This window comes from Ovis aries, chromosome 22 (assembly GCF_016772045.2).
Source record: "Ovis aries strain OAR_USU_Benz2616 breed Rambouillet chromosome 22, ARS-UI_Ramb_v3.0, whole genome shotgun sequence".
NCBI lineage: Eukaryota > Metazoa > Chordata > Mammalia > Artiodactyla > Bovidae > Ovis > Ovis aries.
The window spans coordinates 18822168-18843111 of NC_056075.1; the positions used below are offsets into that span (position 1 = coordinate 18822168).

The 20944-nt window shown below is 50.8% G+C and overlaps 1 protein-coding gene across 1 annotated transcript; it reads left to right on the plus strand.

Annotated features, from left to right (window-relative positions):
• Positions 1-2024: 2024 nt before the first annotated feature.
• GOLGA7B (golgin A7 family member B) lies at positions 2025-15338 on the plus strand. Its single transcript, XM_004020092.5, has 5 exons — positions 2025-2521; positions 10040-10165; positions 11678-11830; positions 11918-12019; positions 13416-15338. The coding sequence occupies exons 1-5, from the start codon at positions 2510-2512 to the stop codon at positions 13524-13526; spliced, it is 504 nt and encodes a 167-aa protein (XP_004020141.1). The 5' UTR covers positions 2025-2509; the 3' UTR covers positions 13527-15338.
• Positions 15339-20944: the final 5606 nt, after the last annotated feature.

The window sequence follows — 20944 nt, forward strand, 5'->3', positions numbered from 1 at the left end:
GTGATTACAACTTGAGATATTTGATAACTTTTTGCTAATCCATTATTGATCATTTCCCTATTAATATAAGTTTCAGTAAGAACAAAATCTTCATGCATTGAGTCATCCCTGTATCCTAATCTCCTAGAAAAATGCCTGGTATGTAGTAGATGTTCAACAAATATACATAGAATGCACTCATCCAGGTGTGTTATCTTCAAGTGAAGAGAGTGGTTTTCAGATGTGGTTGTCTAATTAATATGATCAAAACCAAGTGTAAGGAACTGGGAGAGGTACACATGGAGATCATCAGATGTGTGTTTGTTTATTACCAGAGACCACCGTGGGATTCACAGATATTTTCAGGTTGTCGTTCGATGCCAAATCATTTGCAAAGCTATAGGTGAAACGAAACATCTGCCTTTAATTTCTTTGGCATGTCCTTATCCTTGGGGACTCAGTGTGTTTATCTGTGAAACAGGCAATTGGAGATGTGGTTACTGTTTTGCTAATTCATAGGCTACAGGATGCTGGAAGGAGACAGTACAGCTAGGGGGATCAACCACATGAGCCCTGGAGCTCGACTGCCTGTGTTTGAATCTTGCCTCTGTTCCTCACAGGCCATGTGACCTCCAGTAACTTACTCAGTTTCCTCATTTGTAAAGTGGAAATAATAAAAGGCATTTATTTCAAAGAATAATTATGAGGATTATATAAGATAATACATGTAGAATATGGTCTGGTACATCATAAGCGCTCAACAAATGTTAGCTATTAAACATGAGATGTTCTGAGGGGTCATTGCTATTAATGTCTTTTAGGGGCAATAATCTATCCTAGAATATAAGATGATATGGAACTCTTAAAAGTGTGATAATAATATTGTGATTAGGTAGGAGAATGCCCTTATTTTTAGGAGGTACATGCTGAAGTACTTAAGAATAAACCCTCACTTACTTTCTAATAATCTAGCCAACTATATCTCTATGTTTCTGTATCTATCAGGCAAATGTGACAAAATGCTAACAATTGGTGAAGCCAAGTGGATAGTACAGTTTACTGTACTAACCTTTCAAAGTTTCTGTATGTTTGAAAATTTTAAAATAAAAAAGAACCCTAGAAATAGTCTAGTGAAGTTCAATACTCAGTTTACAGAAAGAAGACCAGATGTGAAGTGTTTGTTTAAGGTCATACTGCCTGAGCCGGGACTCAGGTCCCCTGGCTAACTGTATCTGTTAACCCTCAGGCAACTGTGAGCTGCAGAGGAATATTCCCAGCTTTCTCTCAGAGACCAAGGCGGGTATATGGGTGTATAAAAGGGCACCTGTGTTGGTGCTTCCTTTTTGTTTATTATGCAAATAGATAGGTCATCTGGTTGGACGGTGTGATGTTGAAAAATGTGAAAGAGGCACCAGAGCCAGACCTGCTTAAAGAGTGGGCATACCAGTTTGGCATCATCTGCTTGTGATTTTTAAGTGGTGGTGATGGTGTGTGTGTGCAAACTCTGGGATTTCAGAGGAGAGAGGGAAGACTAAGTGTTGGGGTCAGAGCCAGGAAAAGCAGCAAGGAGAGACTGGCTTCAGTCTGGAGTTCCCTGAAAGAAGGGACCCCAGGGTATTTCTGGGGATGAAACAAGGGCACATATTTAAAGGAAGGAAACTATTATCTGTGGTCTGCAGCATCCTCCTCTAGCTGCCAGGTTTCATGGCTGTGAAAAGGACAGAGGGGATAGGAAGGAATGTACATGCAAGCCTCGAGAGGGGGCCACAGAGAAGAAACATGAGAGAAAAGAGAAGAACAAAAACGTAAGAGGCAGCCAGGGCCATGGTTGGGGAGGGGTTGGGCAGAGGGGTGTTGGAATGGTAAAGACAGCCGCACCTGGGGGCCCGCGAACGAGTCGAGGACCGTCAGCCTTAGCAAGCTGGAATGTCTTGTCCCAGAATGTTCCTACCTCTTTCCTCCGAGTCTGGAAGCCCTGGGAGGCCTCGGTAGTGAGCGCAGAGCTCCTGGCGCTCTTATTAGGGGGAAGGACAGGCAGGAGAGGCGGGGCCTCCGGGCCCGGCGGGAGCGGAGCCTCCGGCCGCGGGCGGGGCTCCTCTCCGGCGGGCGGGCGCCGGAGTCTGGGGGCCTCGGCTTCCCCCTCCCTATCTGCGGAGGCGCCTGGCCCCTCCTCCCCCTTCCCCGCCGCCCCCACGCCCGCCACCGCTGTCAAAGATAACCAGGCCGTTGCCTGCAGGAGCAGCGGCAACTAGCGATCGGGCCCTGAAGAGCCTCGGGTGCGGCCTCGCCTCTCCGGCCCGGCGCCCTAATCAGCACCGCGGACAGCACAGTGATCGTCTCCAGGACCTAGGCGCCCGCCGGCCCACCAGCCCAGAGGCACTCCGGTCCGCGACGTCCGCATCAGCACCGCGGACAGCGCCCGGGCCCCGGTCTTGTCGCTGTCAGCCCACCTGCTCCCGGAGTCAGCCTAGCCAACATCCCTCCTCGACCGGCCCCGCAGCGGGCTCGGAGCAGCCAGCGCCCCCGGAACATGGCCACTGAGGTAGGGGGCGAGCACCGGCCCGCAGTCAATGCCTGACTGCTGTGGGAAGAGATCGCTTCTAGGGGCGGGAAAGGGTGGAATGGGGTTGGATGAGGGGGCTGGGGTAGGATGGGATGGGGTGGTTTTCCGATCAGGTCCGGAGGGAGGGCGCAGGGGGGAGGTGGAGTGGCAGGGTGGAAGAAAGGGGCTCCTCACTGGAGCTTATTTGACCCCTGGCGTGTCAATCTTCCTCATCTGAGTCCCAAAGCTGTCTGCACCACTTGTTGGCATTAGTGCCAGGGTTGCTCTGGGGCTTCAGCTGGGATTTCCCCTTCTCACGGACTGCAAGTCCTGAAACCACTTCCCTAGAGGATTGGAGACCAGCCTGAGCCTGTTTTAGGGAGGGAAGGCGGCTGGCTGCTGTTGCTATGCGATGCAGCCATCTAGCTTCTGATCCCAAAAGTCTGGCAGAGAGATGACAGACCTACCTTCACATCCGCATTTCCTCCACGGAGGCGGGGCGTGGGGGACAGGAGGGGACAAAGAATCCTCAGGTCAAAACCCCAAATAGTTGGTTTTAATGACCTGCCTGCACCAGTTCAATTTTGCGTATGAGCCTTTCTCACTTCTTCACCTTTTGAGTTCCCTGTACCAGAAGATCGCGTTTCTCTTGTGTGTGGTGGGAGGAGCTGCCTTCTTCAGGGTGTGCCTATAGGTGTGTCACCTTCAAGGGGCTTGAAAGCTGAACCAAGGACCTATTGACTGAGGGCAGGATCTGTGTCTAGTGCTTAAGAGATTAGGAATTACCTTCTCTACCCCCTCATTTTGCAAGGGACATGGGGCTCTTTATATTCCCACTTTATAAGCGGTAGAACTAATACATCACGAAGAGGATCTATTTAATAGTCACAGCATGTCAGCACCAGAGCTGGAAGTTTCTTCTTTGAATTTGGGAGTGGAACCCAGGACACCAGATCTCCCCTGTTCTGATGTTGACTTTTTTTGGTGGTGTTTCCTCATTTCCAGCCCAGCTGGAACACAAGCCCAGGGGACAGCAAAGGCTTTTGAATGATGCTAGGCAGTGCCTCTGGGCATCCTGCTGATCAGTGTGACATCAGAGCCAAGTGTTGCTGTTGTTATTCTTCTGTTGTTGCCACCATGGAATGAGATGCAGTTGCTTGACATCACTCAGCTTTCTGACAAGGCACAGGGTTAAGTAGGAGAGCTCATCACCTAGGACCCAGTGAGGGGCAAGTCCTGAGCAGACTCATGAAGCTTGGTTTCTAGGGTGGAGGTATGCAGAGTGCTCAGAGAGTGCCAAAGATACTGAGAAGAGGCGGGGGGAGAGCAAAGGAAAGATGCCAAGGAGCTGGTCACCTTCCAGACAAGGCTGCCAGACTGCAGTAGAGAGGCTGCCGCTGTTGGGCAGGAAGGGGAAAGTTCAGCCACTCAGGCACAGCTGGGCCAGCAGTGTGGGCATAGAAGGTGTCCGCATCTATGATGAGATCTGACAGATTCCAAGAGGCCTGTTTGTCCCAGCAAACCTCCCTCTCCATTCTGCTATGGTTCACAGATTCCAACCAGCAGGCTTACATCTCTCGGTGGAGGCAGTGTTTCCAGGTGGCTGCTGTTAGCCTGGGAGAGGCTCTGCTCATAACGCTTCTGTGAACATAGCATTTTCTTGTGTACAGAGTGCTATCACATGCATGATCTCCTTTGAGTTTTAAAGCAACGCTGTGAAGTGGGCGAGGGTGGTGTCATTATCCCCAATTAACAGATGAGACAATTGAGGCTCAGAAGCTTGCCTAATCCCTGTGAAGGAGCCAAGGAAAGCATCATTATCCCATTTTACAGATGATGCAACTGGAGTGCTGAGACTTATCCAAGAAAATATGGCTTAAAGTGGCAGAGCCAGGAGAACTTGAGGCTTCTGCCTCCATGGCCAGCATTTTTTTTTTTTTTTTTTTGCATCCAGTGTGTTCAGTTAGTCAGCTGTGTTGCCCAATAGACAGAAGAGGACCAGGGGTCTTTTGATAGTGAAGGATGCAAAGGAGTTCAGGAAGGGCTGGAGTGTGGGGACTCAGGTACTCTGAATGGCCTGGCGGGTTCAGCTTGAGGGCAGAGGGAAGGAGGCATGCCCAGAAGGGGGAGAGGCTGAGGACAAACATTGCCCATTTCCCGGTTGGTCCTTGGCTATACTCTGATGATGGCACTGAGGGAGGAAGCCTTAGTTCTGCCAAGGCACAGGACGTCCACATTATCTGGGCTGCAGAGTGAGTCATTTTCCCCAGGCTGTTTTTACTGTTAGGATTGAGTTAAGATTACCAGGAAAAACCTGTTGGGGGAAAGAAAACCTCATGTCAAGCTCCTAGGGCCATTCCCTTAGGATTCTGAATGGGAAGTCCTCAGCCCCAGTGGAAGATGTTTTGAGAAGAGAAGGGGGAGGGAGGGAGAAGGAGGTAGGGAGAGAGGGATGGAGAGGGAAGAAGAAACAGAAGGAGAGAACTGAGAAAGACTGGATATCCTTGGACCCCTGGATGTAAGGCATGGAGACTGGATCGTTTCTACTCCCTAATTTCTGTTTAGGAGTGGGCATTAGGGGAGAGGTGTGTGTGAGAACCCCAGAGGAGGGTAAAGCCTCCTGAGCTGTACACTGACCTATTTAGAAAGCTGCAATGAGCCCATTTCCTCCGTGACGAACCTCTGTGAATGTGTGTCATGGGATCAGGGCCTGCCCTGGAAACCAGTCCAAATGGCCAAGGACAACTGGGAAATGCCTGGCTGGGAGGAACTTCTCCAAGCGGTGAAGTTTGGCCTCTAAGAGGTTTTAAAATGCACCCAAGTAGCCCTAGGGGCTTCCCTGGTGGCTCAGTGGTAAAGAATCCACCTGCCAGCGGAGGAGACATGAGTTTGATCCCTGGGTCGGGAAGACCCCCTGAAGAAGGAAATGGCAACCCACTCCAGTATACTTTCCTGGGAAATCCCTATGAACAGAGGAGTCTGGTGGGGTCCATGGGGTTGCTAAGAATCCAACACAATTTAGAGATTAACCAGTAACAACAAAGTGGCATTATCCAAGAGGGGCATTGAAGGCTTGATCTCTGAGGTACGGAATTAACAAGCAGCAGACAATGGGGTTGCACAGAGTCAGACATGACTGACGTGACTTAGCAGCAGCAGCAGACAACGGGCTGGGGCTCTGGTGCAGTCTGAGAAGGAAGGAGGCCCTGTGCCCAGGTTTCCATCCTGAGGCCCAACATGCTGCCTGTGATTCACCATCCTCACTCCTCCTCCACACCCCAGCCAGAGAGCATGGTGTTGGCTCATCATCTGAGTCTTCTGATTCTTGAGTTGAGTCTCAGATGTGTCCTTGGGAATTAGCTGGTTTTTAATGAGGATGGAGATGTGGGCCAGCTGGGGCCTCCGCCTGGGAGTGCACACCTGCCCTGCAGTGTTTGCTCCTTTGCTCCTTGGAGTCCTCCACGTTGACTCTGTCAGGTGCACAGACCTTAGATATGAGGCCAGGGGTACCCACTCCCCTGGCAACCTCCTCTTCCTGACACACTACAGTTTGAAAATTGGTGCCTGCAGATCTTTCTGCTGATTTTCTTTCTTCTTCGTGCAATGCCTCTTGGTCCTGTCTTTACTCAGGTGCTAGCAGCTGGGGGATGGTGATAAGAGAGAGGGGAGAGTTCAGGAAGGGGAAAGGCACATTTAGGAAACCCCAGGAGTGCTGCCCAGGGGTGGAGAGCATCGTGGATCTGTGGATCTTGACTGAAAACTCCTGTCAGCTTTTTGAAAGCTAAGTAGCTGGCAAGTGGCTTGGGCTCTGGTTCTAGCTCTTGTCCAAAGGGCCCCACCCTGGGATTTTAGTTCAGAGGTCCTAAGCTGGCAGCTTTAGGAATGAATCTAGTTTACAGATGTGCCTTATTTGGTCTGCTCAGTGCTTATAAATTAAAAAAAATTCATTGGAAACATTAAAAAAATCTAGATATCTGATATTAAGGAAATCTGAATTTATGGCTTCTCTTAAAAAATCAGAATTGTGGCAACCTGGGCACATGTACTCACATGGCAACAATGAGCTGCTTTCTTGAGACAGCACATGAGTTCTCTAATTAGTCACAGTCCCCAATACTTTGGCTACCTGATGTGAAGAGCCGACTCATTAGAAAACCCTGATGCTAGGAAAAATTGAAAGCAGGAGGAGAAGGGGATGACAGAGGACCAGATGTTTGGATGGCATCACTGACTCAATGGACATGAGTTTGAGCAAGCTCCAGGAGATGGTGAAGGACAGGGAAGCCTGGCGTGCTGCAGTCTGTGGGGTCGCAGAGTTGGACACGACTGAGCAACTGAACAACAACTACCTGACTCACTTACATGCTTAGTCCCTGAAAACATTTGCATTCCTAATCCCTGATAAGGCCTTTAGAATGTCAGAGCTGGCAAGGGCTTTAGTGATGATGTAGTTCCAGCTTCTCAGTTTCAAGTTGAAGAAACAGAAGCCCAGAGAAGGGAAGACTTCCCCAGAATCCTGTGGCCAGGACTGGCAGGCCAGTTTCCTGCTCCTTGGCCAGTGGGTTATCTACCCACTAGGGCTTTATGGCACTTCACAACCAAGCCACCATGGATGGAGAGGCAGGAGACTCTGCCTTACTCTAGATCCTACTCGTCACTAACTGCAGATGGCTTTATGATATGTGTGCTCTGAGCAGATCTGGGAAACTAGGGCTCTGGCGTATAAAGTGTGTCTGATACCACCTTCTAGTAACTCCTCAAGACCCCCACAAGCACTCTCCAGGTAGGGAAGAAGATCCCTAGTCACCCAGAGCCAGGATAGTATTCTCAGGGTCAGGATACTGTTGGGTTTGGAAAGGGTACTGACCCTTTCCGCTCTGGCTACTTGTGGATAAATGCCAAAAAGAAACGGGAATGTATTATGCCAGGTAGTGCCCTAAAATCTTAAATGCGGTAATAAAATAGAGCTTTGTTTCTTGCTCAGGCCTGTGTTCCTGATCAGTCGGAGGCTCTCCTCCAAGCAGTGATTCAGGGACCCAGGTTCCCTTCAGCCTGTGGTTCCGCTATCTTCAACACTTGGCTCCCTTGGTTTCTGTGGACAGGGCAAGATCACAGAGGAGGGGTGGTCTTTACATGACGTTCATCATTCCCACTCACATTCTATTCAGTCATATCGCCACACTTAACTGAAAAGGAGGCTGAGAACTAATCTAGCTGTGTGCCTAAGGGGAAGGTGTCAACAGCTCCTTGTCTAAAGTCAATAGCCCACCAGTCACTAGAGACATACAACCCTCATGGTAGCACATGGTGCGTTTGGGCATAGACAAAGGGGGATATTAGAAGGGAGGAAGCCGAGCCCATTTCAGAATGACTGAAGCACTGTTCTTTCCCTTTCTATTCTCACCATAATTTTTCCTAACTTAGACCCACTTTAGTTTTCCCCTGAACTGTTGCAAAGATAGTCATCCCTCCAACTGGCCCCCTACCCCAGTCCTGCCCGCTTCAGTGCACCACTCACGAAGCTGCCAGAATGACCCTTCTGGGTCCAGGGGACTCCATCTTCAAGGCTGACAGGCTCATGTAGTTGGTTTAGAAGGGTGGGGGAAGGTCACAGGCCCTCCTTTTCTTTTGAAAACACAACCATGTGAAACCTTACCTAAACAGAGCAGATAAAGCATTCTTTATTTTTCAAAGTTATCATAGGATCCTGCTAAAAGTCAAGGGACTCTCAATTAAAACCTCGATTAGGGGAATCAAGGATGATTAAGACTATAGGAGCACTTGTACATTATTTCATCTGATCACAATACTGTGGGATCACACTCTTAAACAGAGCAAAACTCACGTGGGTTTAGGAAAATCTCATTTGCAGTCTCTGCTTTTGCACCATCCCAGGCCCTGGATCGGCTCCTACTACCATACTGACAACCTTTTTCTTGTAACTTATTCTTCCCCAGTTCTTAAGCAAGTGTAAGTATCTTCTATCAGAAATCATCCCCTCCAGTAGAAACTTGTCAAGCCCTTTGCGATCTACCCCTTGCCTCCTCTATACTCTCTTCATCTACTGCTTTTATCTGACCTGCAAACCAGTCCATTCTTGCTGAAATCTGCCTCCAGTCATTGCAGCAGAACTTGTTCTCCACTGCCTCTCTCACTTTGCACAGGCTTCTCCCTCTGGGTTGCCTTTTCTCTCTCCCCTCCCCACTCCCCCCCCCCCCCCCCCACCCCCTCCCCAGCCAACCCACTACTACTGGTAGTTCCTGTACGACTCCGCACAGACCTCAGGAAGCCTTTTCTGAGCAAGCCTTTCTGGGTAAGAGGCTACTTCTCTGTAGCATTTATCACAGTCTGATTCATTATATATTTACTTGTCTTCCTCCCTGGAGCTCACGACTGTCTTTTGCTCAGCATCCCCAGAGCCTGGCAATAGTAGGGACTCAATAAATGAAAGCCGAGTGACTGAATGGATTCACCTTAATTACACAGGATGAACTGGCTGTGTTCAGTCTGCCTCTGGGGCTTGGGCTCCACGTAGTTCTAATGTCTGACATATTTCACCCAGTGGGTTGCTTGTCTCAAATGTGGGTGATGGAGGCTAGAAGTGCAAGAAAGAGGCTCTGTTCTTCTATGGAACTGAGCCCTCTCCCCCCAGACTCTACAGTCTGCGTCAATGCCAAGTCCTCAGGTGTGGACAAGGGACCAAAGTCCCTCCACTCCTTCCTGCCCGGGCAGGAGACTTCTTCAATTTCGGAAGATCTGCTCCTAGATCGTCCACAGATTTCTCTGGGGAGTTTTGGTGTCTGTGGGCCCCCTTCATTCCTGTGATGAGAAGTGCTGGACATGGAAACGATCTGTGGTGTCTCTGACCTGGGTCATAACTTGGCCTGAACCCCAATCTCCCTCTGAGCTCATGGGTACATCCTGTCTTCCTCTGCCCCACGTGCTCCGCTTCCCCAGTAAAGTGCTGTCAGCCCCACTTGAGGCATCAGTCTGCTTCAGTGCTGGGGTCTCCAAGCCAAGGCCTGACAAGCTGTGAATGTTTGAAACTTGCTGAATGAATGAAAGAGTGAAAGGCCCTACCATGGGCATGCATGCGCGCGTGTGTGTGTGTGTGTGTGTGAGAGTGTGTGTGTGTGTGAGTGTGTGTGTGTATGAAGGAGAGAGACCAAGAGAGAGGAGGATCTGGGCGAGCCACCAGGAAATGTTTTCCTTTCATTACAGTTTGTTCCTGGCTCTGTTGGTGGTTCCAGAACCTCTCATTTTGGCTCAACTTTGGCCCTGCTTCAGGCTTTTTCAGGATATTTCTGGGATAGCTGGAGGCATCCTCTGGGGTAATCTTGACAGGCCTGCTTCCCATGGCCTTCCTTGAACACTTGTAGGGTGGACAACTTGTCCTGGTTTCCTGAAAACTTTCCTGATTTTAGCTATGAAAGGCCCACACCCTAATAAACCACTCAGCCTTGGACAAACCTAGAAGGAAGATCACCTTGAGTTCATGTCTCCTGATCAATTCCCAAGGTCCACAATCTGCAGGAGCTCCGGCGAAGTGCCTCACTGGCCACCAAGGTCTTTATCCAGAGAGACTACAGCGATGGGACCATCTGCCAGTTCCAGACCAAGTTCCCCCCAGAGTTGGACAGTCGGGTAAGGATGTCTTTGCCTAAACTTGGGACACAGACCATGATGGAACTGAGGGGCTTATTAGAATATTTATCTTTTTCTAGGATAAAAATAGTATAGGAAACAACTTGCTCAGCTACTTCGTGCGGAAGAACTAAAGCATTTTGCCTCACTGTCACCTCCTAGAAAGTTAGAGCTGAAAAAAAAATTCAGAGATTTTCTAGTTCAGTGGTTCTCAAATTTCAGAGAATTACCTAGGGAGCTTGTCAAACAAACACGAATTCCTGAGTCTTATTGGATAATATCAGGTGTCATCAGAGGTGCTGACTCAGCTGTAGGATTAGGTGCAGGAATCTCTTTTTAGAAGCGCTTCTCAACTCCAGCTGTGCATTAGAAATTCCTGGGGAGCTTAAAAGAATTCTGATGCTCAGACCACACCCAAGATCAATCAAATCAGAGTGTCTGGGGCTGGGGCCCAGGCATCAGCATTGCTTTAAATTTCCACAGATGGTTCCAATGTACAGCTGGGCTGAAGATCTTAGTTTTTAACGAGAAAGCCCCAGGGGATATGGCGTCGGGTGATTATGGATCCCACTTTGAGAATCTCTGATCTCCTAGTGCGGTGCTGATCATGATTGGCTGCCCATTAGAACCACCTGGGAGCTTTTGAAAAAAATTGCAGGTGTCAGCTTGGGTAAACTAGGACAGTGGTGGTCTTTGCTGCTCTGACCCACGCTCCCCCTTCCCAGACTGTTTGAATCAGAATCTCTTGGAGGCAAGACCTGGGTGTGCCTACGTTTTAAAATCTTCTCAAGAGATTTTAGTGTGCACCAGAATTGAGAACCTCTAAGCCCTTGAACCAAAACTGTGGCCTGTTCACAGGCAACATCCTGTCTCTTGGAAACAGCATCTCAGGCTCCACCCTGGATCTACTGACTCATAATCTGCATTTTAAGATCCCGAAGTTATTCATACATGCATTAAAGTTGGAGAAGCATTGCTCTAGTTCATCCTCTCCTTTAAGAGAGAAAGCTCAGGGCCAGGAAGAGGAAGTGATATACCAAACTGAGTGGCAGAAGAGCCTTGACGTCCGACTCTGCTTTTTCACAGGACTTTTGTTTCCTTATGGACACAGTTGCATCCATAGTGGATATAGATAGAGCTGGGTGCTCAGGTTGATCAGAGTCCTGGCAGGGAGAGCATAGAGACCTGATCCACTGCAGAAAATGTTCACCTCTTGGATTTCATGAGAGTTTTCTGTTTTCAAGTGAGGACAGGTCGTCATTATGTTTCCATTTTATAGATGTGGAAACTGAGGCTAGAGTAGTTAAATCATTAGCTCAAGGTCACGCAGTTAGTTGATTGCCAAGTCTGGACTGGACCCCCAGTCTCCTGACTTCCTGTCAAGTGCTCCACGGGCACCTCTCTGATCTTGCCTGTGTGCCCCCAACCCCCACATTGGTGAGGCCCCACCACGGCAACCACACTCCAGGGAGGCTGACCTGGGTCTGACTTCCTGTTTCTCTCTCCCTCCAGATCGAGCGGCAGCTCTTTGAGGAGACCGTGAAGACCCTCAACAGCTTCTACGCGGAGGCTGAGAAGATTGGGGGCAGCTCTTACCTCGAGGGCTGCCTGGCCTGTGCCACAGCCTACTTCATCTTCCTCTGCATGGAGACCCACTATGAGAAGGTGGCTACTCCCCCACAGCCCCACGTTCCCTCCCTGCTGGGGCTCTGGTGCCTCAGCCTCAGCCTCAATGGGCCCCTCTCCTTGCAGGTTCTTAAGAAGATCTCCCGCTACATCCAGGAGCAGAATGAGAAGGTCTTTGCCCCCCGAGGCCTCCTGCTCACAGACCCCGTGGAGCGTGGGATGAGAGTTGTATCCTTTCTGGCTGTTCCATTTGAAGGTACCCGGCTGCAGCCAGCGGGAGCCCCGGGGAGGCTGCCAGGAAGCTGGACCACCCTAGGACACTCTGTTCAGGGATTTCTTAGGGTTCCTCATATCCCTGATCATTGACCTTCCTCTCCTACCATAAGTTAGTGCTATTTGTAAATTTTAGGCTTTGCTTTTATTGAGCTGCATTTAATCAGTGCGTGTGTGCATGCTAAGTCACTTCAGTCCTGTCCGACTCTTTGCAACCCTATGTACTGTAGCCCGCCAGGCTCCTCTGTCCAAGGGATTCTCCAGGCAAGCATACTGGAGTGGGTTGCCATGCCCTTCTCCAGGGGTTCTTCCCGACCCAGGGATTGAACCTGCATCTCTCATATCTCCTGCATTGGCAGGCGGGTTCTTTACCATTAGTGCCACCTGGGAAGCCTGCATTTAAGCAGTGGTTAATACCAATACATGCCAGATGTCACAGTAAGTGCTTTGAAAATATGAATTCCTGTACTTCTCATAAGACCTCTGTAAAATGGGTAATTCTTCTTACTGCCCTTGTAGTGGACCCTGACTCAGAGCCGCCCAGCCAGCGACTACCAGAGCCAAGATGTGAGCCCAGGCCCACTCTTCACTGCCCTTGCATTTAACCCTCACTGAAGCCTATGCGGTAGGTCCCTTGTACCCCTTTCACAGATGAGAAGATGGAGGTCTTAGTGGGAGACTGGCCCTTGAGTGTGTTATAGGTCTACCCACTCCTCCTGATCAAGGTAAACATACATCCCTCCACCCCCACCCCCAGTCAGCAGCAGATAGTAGAATTCTTAAAAATAACATTTACTGGTAAAGAAAACACAAATCCCAGGGAATCTCATGCTTACAAAGCCCAAGGAGAGGCGCTTCGTGTCATCAAGCCTTTACTAGGTGCCAGGTATTGTGTTTAGTCCTTTACATACTTTATTTCATTTAATTCTTACAATAACTCCAAGATTCTATTATTATCCCCATTTTACAGATCAGATAACGGATGGTAACAAGTGAGGTGATCGGTCAAAAGTCACATAGCTGAGATTGGGTATGGGGAGATTTGAACTCAGGACAGCCAAGTCCTCACACTTTCCTGGTCAATCACACCCGCTACAGGGCACATTGCGTACATCGCGTGCTGGGATACAAAGATTAGACCCGCTAGAATGTAAGCGCCGGGTCCTGGATGTGCGCAGGCGCCTCTGAGCTGAGACAGCGCAGGTGAGAGGAGGGGTTTGGGTGTGGCTCTCAGGCATCCGCGTCCTGCCTGTCTTGTCCGGGAAGCAGCAGCAGCTCGGGCTCGCGCTTCCCTGCTGACCTCCATCAGCCGGTTCCCTTCGGTTTGCACCCCTCCTTAACGCCCGCGCAGATCGAGATCTCCATCTACGAGGACCGGTGCAGCAGCGGCAGCTCGAGCAGCGGCAGCAGCAGCGGCAGCGGCAGCAGCAGTGGTGGGGGCGGTGGGGCGGGGGGCCGGTGACTGGCCGAGAGTCCCTGCAGGGAGGTGTACGGCTGGACTGAGGGCCTCGCAGACCTGAGGCGGCTGCGCTACCAGAGCACCCGCTTCTGATTCTCTGGCCCACCCTGCTGCCCAGGGCGGGAAGGAGGGTGACCCGCCCAGTGTCGCCCTCGGGCCATCAGCCGGCGCGCCCCTTGCCCACTGGCAGGACGGTCCACTTCCTGACTTGGCTTTTATCCGACGGGGCTGGTCTGGGTCACACGGAGGCAGGTCTTCCACCGGGGGTGGGGGTGGGGACAACACTAATTGGACAAACCCCTTTCTTCCGCAGCTCCCCTCCCAACACCCCCTGAAAAGGATCCAAGTCTGTCAAATAGAGAATTCCCATCCTGCATGGTACTTCACTCCAAATCCCACAGCCATCAGGACCCCCTTCCTCGGGGTCCCACGCCCCAAGGCTGTCTCCCAGTGTGTGTGCTTTCTGATGCCACCACAGGGCCTCTGCCCATCTGTGATCCTGCCTCCACTGACTCCAGGTCTGGGGAGAAGGGAGTGGTCAGCCCCCTCCTGACCTCTTCTGGACTCCTGGCATCCCTGTCCTCCACCCAGAGCCTGGAGGTCATCTTGGACTCTCTCAGAAGTGTCCAGCTTTGCAGGCCAGGTGCTGGTGGAGGTGGGGCACATGACCTGGGCTCTGGAAGGTTGTATGGGGGTCCAGAGAAGTGCTTCATGGAGAGATGTAGCCCTGGGGGGCTTGAACCTCCAAACGGGAGCCAACTTCCCGAGATTAGAACGTGCCTGTGTGTGAGAATGAGTGTGTGTGCATGCAGGCACGTGTGTGTGTGCACATATGTGCGTGCCCCATGTGCACAGATGCACCTAAGTGTAGGTATGTGTGAGGACAGGTGTGTGCATGAGTGCGCTGTGAGTGCATGTGTGTGACTGCGCACGTGTGCATACAGGTGTGTGAATGCACTTGTGTGTGGCCCTTGGCTCCTGGGCCGAAGTCTGCCCCTCTCTGCATCTTGTCTTGTCTTTGTGTGCCGTGGTCTGGCTGCTTCCCTGGGCGGGGCCAGCCTGTCCTCTTGTAAATAAATGTCCTAACATCCTTTGTCTCTTGCTTGGCTCCCAGCTTGGCTCTTCTTCCTGGTCTCTTCCCCACTGGCAAGTTTCTCCCCACCTGACTGTACTGTACATTCTAACAAAAGCGCTGGGGTTCTAGGAGAGTGGAGCCAACCTTCCAGGGCCTTCTGTGCCCCACTTCAGGTCCCCCATAACAAGGCAACAGGGCCATGGGCACTGTGTACTCAAGGGGTCTCCAAGGCTGTGTGAGACGTCCTTGGAAGGTCAAAGGGGCTTCCAATCTGCAGGGGAAGAGGAAATTTCTTTCTTGAAAGAGGGGTGTCCAGCCGGTGAGGCCCTGACTGCTGAGGCCCAGCAGCCCCTCCCTGGTGTCTGGAGATGGAGAGAAGCAGGCTGCCTGTCTTGGCCGGCAGGAGGGGCTAGAGGGGATATGAGAGACCAGTTACTGCTGGTGGCTTTCTTTTGGATGCAGGAGGAGTATATAGGAAAGGTTCAGAGAGCTGGAGAGGGCGGCCCAGTCCCTGCACCTCAGTGGGTCCTGGTCCAAGTGTTCCCTGGGTGAGCTGCAGCCCACTGATCTCCACCACAGTCCCTTTCCCGCCGAACCTGGCCTGTGCCCACCCCGGCCCACCGTGTGGCTGGGGCCGACCTGTGGGGTGAACGATGCATCTCCCGTGGGATGGCTGGGCGCTGGCCATGCAGTGACCTTTCATTATTTCTTTTTCCAATAAAAGGACTTGCCCAGCTCGAGGCTCTCTGCTGCTTCTCTTTCCCTCAGCAATTGGGGGCCAGATCTCTGCCCCAGGATCATGGCGAGGGGATGCTTAGACCCACCTACCTCCTGCTGAGGAGACAGGGCCAACTGTGTTTCTGAAGAGGCAGCACCCGGACATGGAAGAATGGACAATGTTTTCTTTGAGTTTGTAGTCTGGTGGGGAGGCAGACACTCCTCATCTCTAATCTGGAACTTTTATTTGGCCCTCGGATCCTTAGGTGGGGGGAACAGGTTGAACTGAAACCAGGTCAAAATCAAGTCATGAATTAATTAGATAAATACCCATGTCTTGAGCTCATATTTGTTAGGGATTGGATCATACAGGTCACTCCGTTCTAAAGAAAAGTACGTGGGTGTTGGAATCTAGCAGAGGTGTGTCTTGGCTCTTATAAAACTAAATAACATGTAATGAGCACTCAGTGTGTGCCAGATACTTTGCTAAACCCGGAGGGCACAGGTGTGGGAGGGGATTTAAAGACCATCTGAATGAGGCAGAATGGAGGCCCAGAGAGGGTGAGTGACTTGCCTCTGGTCACACAGCTGGTTGACAACAGTGAATAGCTCCAGGTTTCGAACTGAGGTCTGACCCAGTGCTCACTCCAACCCTGTGGGGATGACACCCAAATGGAAGTTGTCTGAAGCTGCAGGGTGGTTGGGGTCACACATTCAGGTCTGTGGGCCAAGAGAGGATCCCACCAGATTGTGGGGACAATGATTCTACCTCTGGGTGGGGGTTTGGGGAGCGCCCTGTGTGGCTTCCCCACTTAAATTTTCTGCTCCTAAGAGGCAGTTGAACTCGCTGCCTCTGCTCAGATCTGGGGTGTGTGCAGGTTGTCACCATGGAGTCTGTTCTTTAACATGTGGGTAGGTTCATTTTGCCCTGTTTGCAACTTTATTAGTGGTAATAATATAAACAATAGTAGCTAACATTTATTTAGCACTGACTATGTGCCAGGCACTAGGCTAAGACTCTACATAATTCATCATTCAGTCCTCACAACAACCTTATTCCCACTTTACAGATGAAGTGACTGAGGCTCACAGAAGTTAAGTAATTTGCCCCAAATCACACAACTAGAATGTGGCTGAGCCTGGCTTTGAATGCAGAGTCTGACTCCATAAACTGTGGGGAAGACGATACCAGCTTCAGAGACCCCCTTGGCCATCCTAGGCTCAGAGGGAGGGCTGCTCCCTCCAAGCCCAGGGTATCACAGGAGTGTGGGTGGTTGGGCTTCTCACGGACCTGTGGGCTCACACGTGAAGCTGCCTCGGGGCAGCTCGCTGGAGGGTAGCTGGGGGGAGAGGTCGGTTGAGGTGTGGCTTCTCAGACTGGCTTGTCTCTGCTGCCTCAGTTATGGAGGAAGTGGCCTCTCTCCCGGGTTTGGTGGTAGCCACATCTCTGCAACACTTGCCAGGCAGAGACAGGCCCCACCTGGCGCCAGAAAACACGGGAACCCCCAGGCAGCTCTGGGCTGCTGCTCCCCTCCACTGCCTCCTAAGCCCGCTGTCTGGCTTCTTTTAGCCAAAGGCAGGGGGTATGTAAAACCGCAGGGTTTACAGAAGCTCCTGGTGCCACCGAGCGGTGGCATCTTGCATTGCACCCCCAGATCAGAGCTGCCTGGGTCAGAGCATCTCAGCGGCTGGGAGACTTCTCATGACCCCCAAACCAGCAGCTGCTCCTACCTGCAAGAACTGTTCTGTGACTTCCAGAGAGGTGCAGGACAAAGATGGAGTCCAGTTGGTGGTGACTCTCCCTATGGCTAGCCCCTGGGGTCCTGCCTTTCTCCTGGGGGTCCGGCAGCCTGGGAAACCACAACCTCCCAGATCTGGAAGGACTTACAGTGAGAGGCGTCTGGCAGGAGGCACCCACTCCTGGTTGTGGCTTTGTTGCTCACCATGGAGGAATGCAATGCACAGACTACCCCAAGTTAGACCTAAATCAGAGCTCTGGCTTCCTGACAATTCCCTCTGGGGAGACCCCTGAAGCCTCAGTTTCCCCAGTTGTAAAATCAGAATACTAATATTTTACAGGATTGCCTAGACCAGTGCTGCTCACCCTTGACTGTAATTGAAATCACCTGGGAAGCAAGAAAAACTGCTGATGCTTGGTCGTATGCTCCGGGATTCTGATTTCATTGTTCTGGGGTGCAGCCTGGGCATCAGGGGTTTTAAAAGTTCCCCTGGAGTTTCTAGTGTGAAGGTTGAGGATCCCTGGATGGTACTTAGAGCCTATGAACTTTTCGCAAGCCTCTGAAAATATCTGAGACCTGAATGAAAAAGTTTGTTGGTTCCATGAACTCAGCCAGACACAATGAGTAGGAACTCTATGATTGTACTTATAACACATTCTAATACAGGCAAAACTGGCCTATGGTGCTAGCAGTCAGCAGAGAGGCTGCTCTGGGGTGGGGGCAGTGAGTGGAAGGGGGGGCTTCTGGGGAATCCTGATGAGCTTTCTCCAGCAGTTACACAGTTGTGCTCACTTTGAGAGTTCAATGAACTGTATACTTACGATCTGCATATTTTCTGTGGTGATGGACAGGGAAGCCTGGCATGCTGCTGTCCATGCGGATGCAAAGGGTTGGATATGACTTAGCTGCTGAACAACAAATGAACTAGTTGAATGAAATTTATAAAGGAAGTTCATTGGCTCCAAAATAGGAAAAGAAAGCACAAAACTGAAATCAATGTTTTATTACATAGCTACAAAATGTAACAGTATGTCAGACACTCAACTGCAATTTAACTCAACTCGTGTGTGTGTGTGTGTGTGTGTGTGTGCGCGTGATTTAGTGTGGGTTGTGGATGTACATGAAAATGTTTGATATGATGAGGTGTGGGGCCTTTAAAAGAGAAAGTCCTTGGTACCTAAGAAAATCTTAAAACAGCTTAGGTTTATGCCAGGAGCTCTTAAGCTTGACCCCTCCCCGTCCCTGTGTGCAGAATGATGTACCTTTAACTGGGGAAGAGAGCCCACAGGTTTTAGCAAATTCTCAAAGTGGGTATGTAACCATCCCTCAGGAGAAGGCAATGGCACCCCACTCCAGTACTCTTGCCTGGAAAATCCCATGGACGGAGGAGCATGGTAGGCTGTAGTCCATGGGGTTGCTAAGAGTCAGACACAACTGAGCGACTTCACTTACACTTTTCACTTTCATGCATTGGAGAAGGACATGGCAACCCACTCCAGTGTTCTTGCCTGGAGAATCCCAGGGACGGGGGAGCCTGGTGAGCTGCCGTCTATGGGGTCGCACAGAGTTGGACACGACTGAAGCGACTTAGCAGCAGCAGCAAACATCCCTCAAATGCTAAGAACACCTGGTTTTGGGGAGCCAGTGAGAAACTGGCCATGGATGTCCCTGGCATGAAATAGGTGTCCTTTCCCTGACAGCTCAGTTGGTAAAGAATCCGCCTGCAATGCAGGGGACCCTGGTTCGATTCCTGGGTTGGAAAGATCTGCTGGAGAAGGGACAGTCTACCCACTCCAGTATTCTTGCCTGGAGAAGTCCATGGACTGTATAGTCATGGGGTCGCAAAGAATCAGACACAACTGAGCGACTTTTCACTTCACTTCACTTCCCTCCTTTCAGAGTTCAGCCTTCCAAGTTTCCACGGGACCCTTCTCAGGTGACTTTGGGAGGATTTATTCTCCTGGCGGCGCTGAGGGCAGACTGTGCTGTGTTCACAGCTCTTCCCTAAGAGACCTGTCATTTCAGCAGCTGCTGGACAGCAGGACTTAGTGTCCCTGAGCTGCATGGGGACTCGTGGTTACCATGGGGATGACTGAGGAGGTGGAGGTATTCAGAGGGAATCAGGGCTGCAGCGGTCGGCACGCTCCAGTCACTCACTTCACCACACCCAGCCTCTCTCGTCCTTGGTAAACTGTGAGCATTGTGAGAAGGGATTTTGGTGAATGATAATCTGTTTCTCCAGTGTAAGATACTGTTATTGTTGAAGTTGCACTAGGATCTCAATACACCGTGGCCTCCTGACGTAGATTTACAGCCAGGTTTCAGATTCTTGCATAGAACAAACAAAAGGCAAGGGTTCATTGATTTCCTAGTGTATGCCAGGAACTCCTGCACATTATTATTCCATTTTGCTCTCTAACACTCTTGGTGGGTGGTTCTATTTGAATTCTCATTTTATAGATGAGGAAATCAGATGGTTAAGTAGCTTCACCAGCACCCACAGTTAGGCTTGAACCTGAGTCTCCGACCCCAAATCCGGCTCTCCTGACTGTGTCACAGTCAGGCGAAGGGCTTCGTTCTGCCTGGATTGACTCATGAAGACAGATTCCCAGACTCAGAGAGCAGCATGTGGGCAAATGCAGACACAGAAAAATTAGATTTGCAGGGGCGCGAAGGGGTTAGTTATTTTGGAGTAATTCAAGTTATTGATTTTTGTAATGGAAAAGTGATTGGAGACCGGCTACCACCTGAGAGCCGCGCCGAGCGAGGCCCCGGAAGGGGAAATGTTATACACAGCTTACAAGACCTTGTGTGTGTGGTGATGGCCTTCCTCCTGCCCCAGCTCCTCGGCCAACTCTTGGTAGGTGGGAATCTCGTCTTACTCATTCCCACCACTTTCTCCCCCGACCCCAAGAGCCTGGTGCAGTGCCTCACGCTTGAAAGGTGAATGAGAAATGCTGCCCATCACGGGCTGCAGGAAAACACAAGAATATGAAGATGTGAAATCCTCGGGCTCCTGGGGCAACACGCCACTGAGAAGCAGCTTAGGCCAATGTAGACAAAGGCAGGTATGGGGTCACTCGGTTAAAGGGTGACCCTAGGCCATCCCTCGCACTGGGCAGCTTTCAGTAATGTTGCCCTGGCTGTGATCTTGTGGCTCTGCTCGTGATCTCCACCTGAGGGGAGGGGAGAAGAGGAGAGGGGGGAGGGAAGGGGGAGAGAAAGGGGAAGGGGAGGAAGTATACATCCCTACCCCACTCAGCCCCTACCCAGCGCTCCTGCTCTGTTATTCTGAGGTGGGCAAATCCTTGTGGGGCTGACTGCTCTGCCTGGAAAGTCTGGCCCTGGGGCCCTAGATGGTGAAATAGCATGGGTAGATGGATAGATGGATGGGTAAGTGGAAGGATACAGAGAAGTTATGTACAGAGACATGACTGATGGATCAAAGGTGAGGGAGAGGGCTGTCTGGCTCGAGATGGATGCTCGCAGACTGTGGGGAGGCAGGTGGAATGGATGGGTACTGATCGGCCCTGTGCTCCCCAGTGCAGATCTAAACACAGGACAAGAGCTCTTCGAAGGAAAGATGCTGTGTAACCCAGTCCCCAAATGAACTCTGCATTTGTAACTATGAGTGATGATTGTGTCTCGTTGGGAAGGAGTCTTATAGGTCTAACATCATCGCAGTTAATGACTTATGGATTGTTGTAAAATCAGGCACTGCTAGGAATGAAGGCAGGAGGTTAAAGGACCTGGAACAGATTTCATAATAATATCCGCATTTTATCAATCTGGGCCATGTGTGCCTTACACGCTCCATCTTGATGAAGCCTCACAGAAGCTTTATGAGGTTGTTATATCTCCATTTTCAGCAGATGAAGAAACCGAGTTTC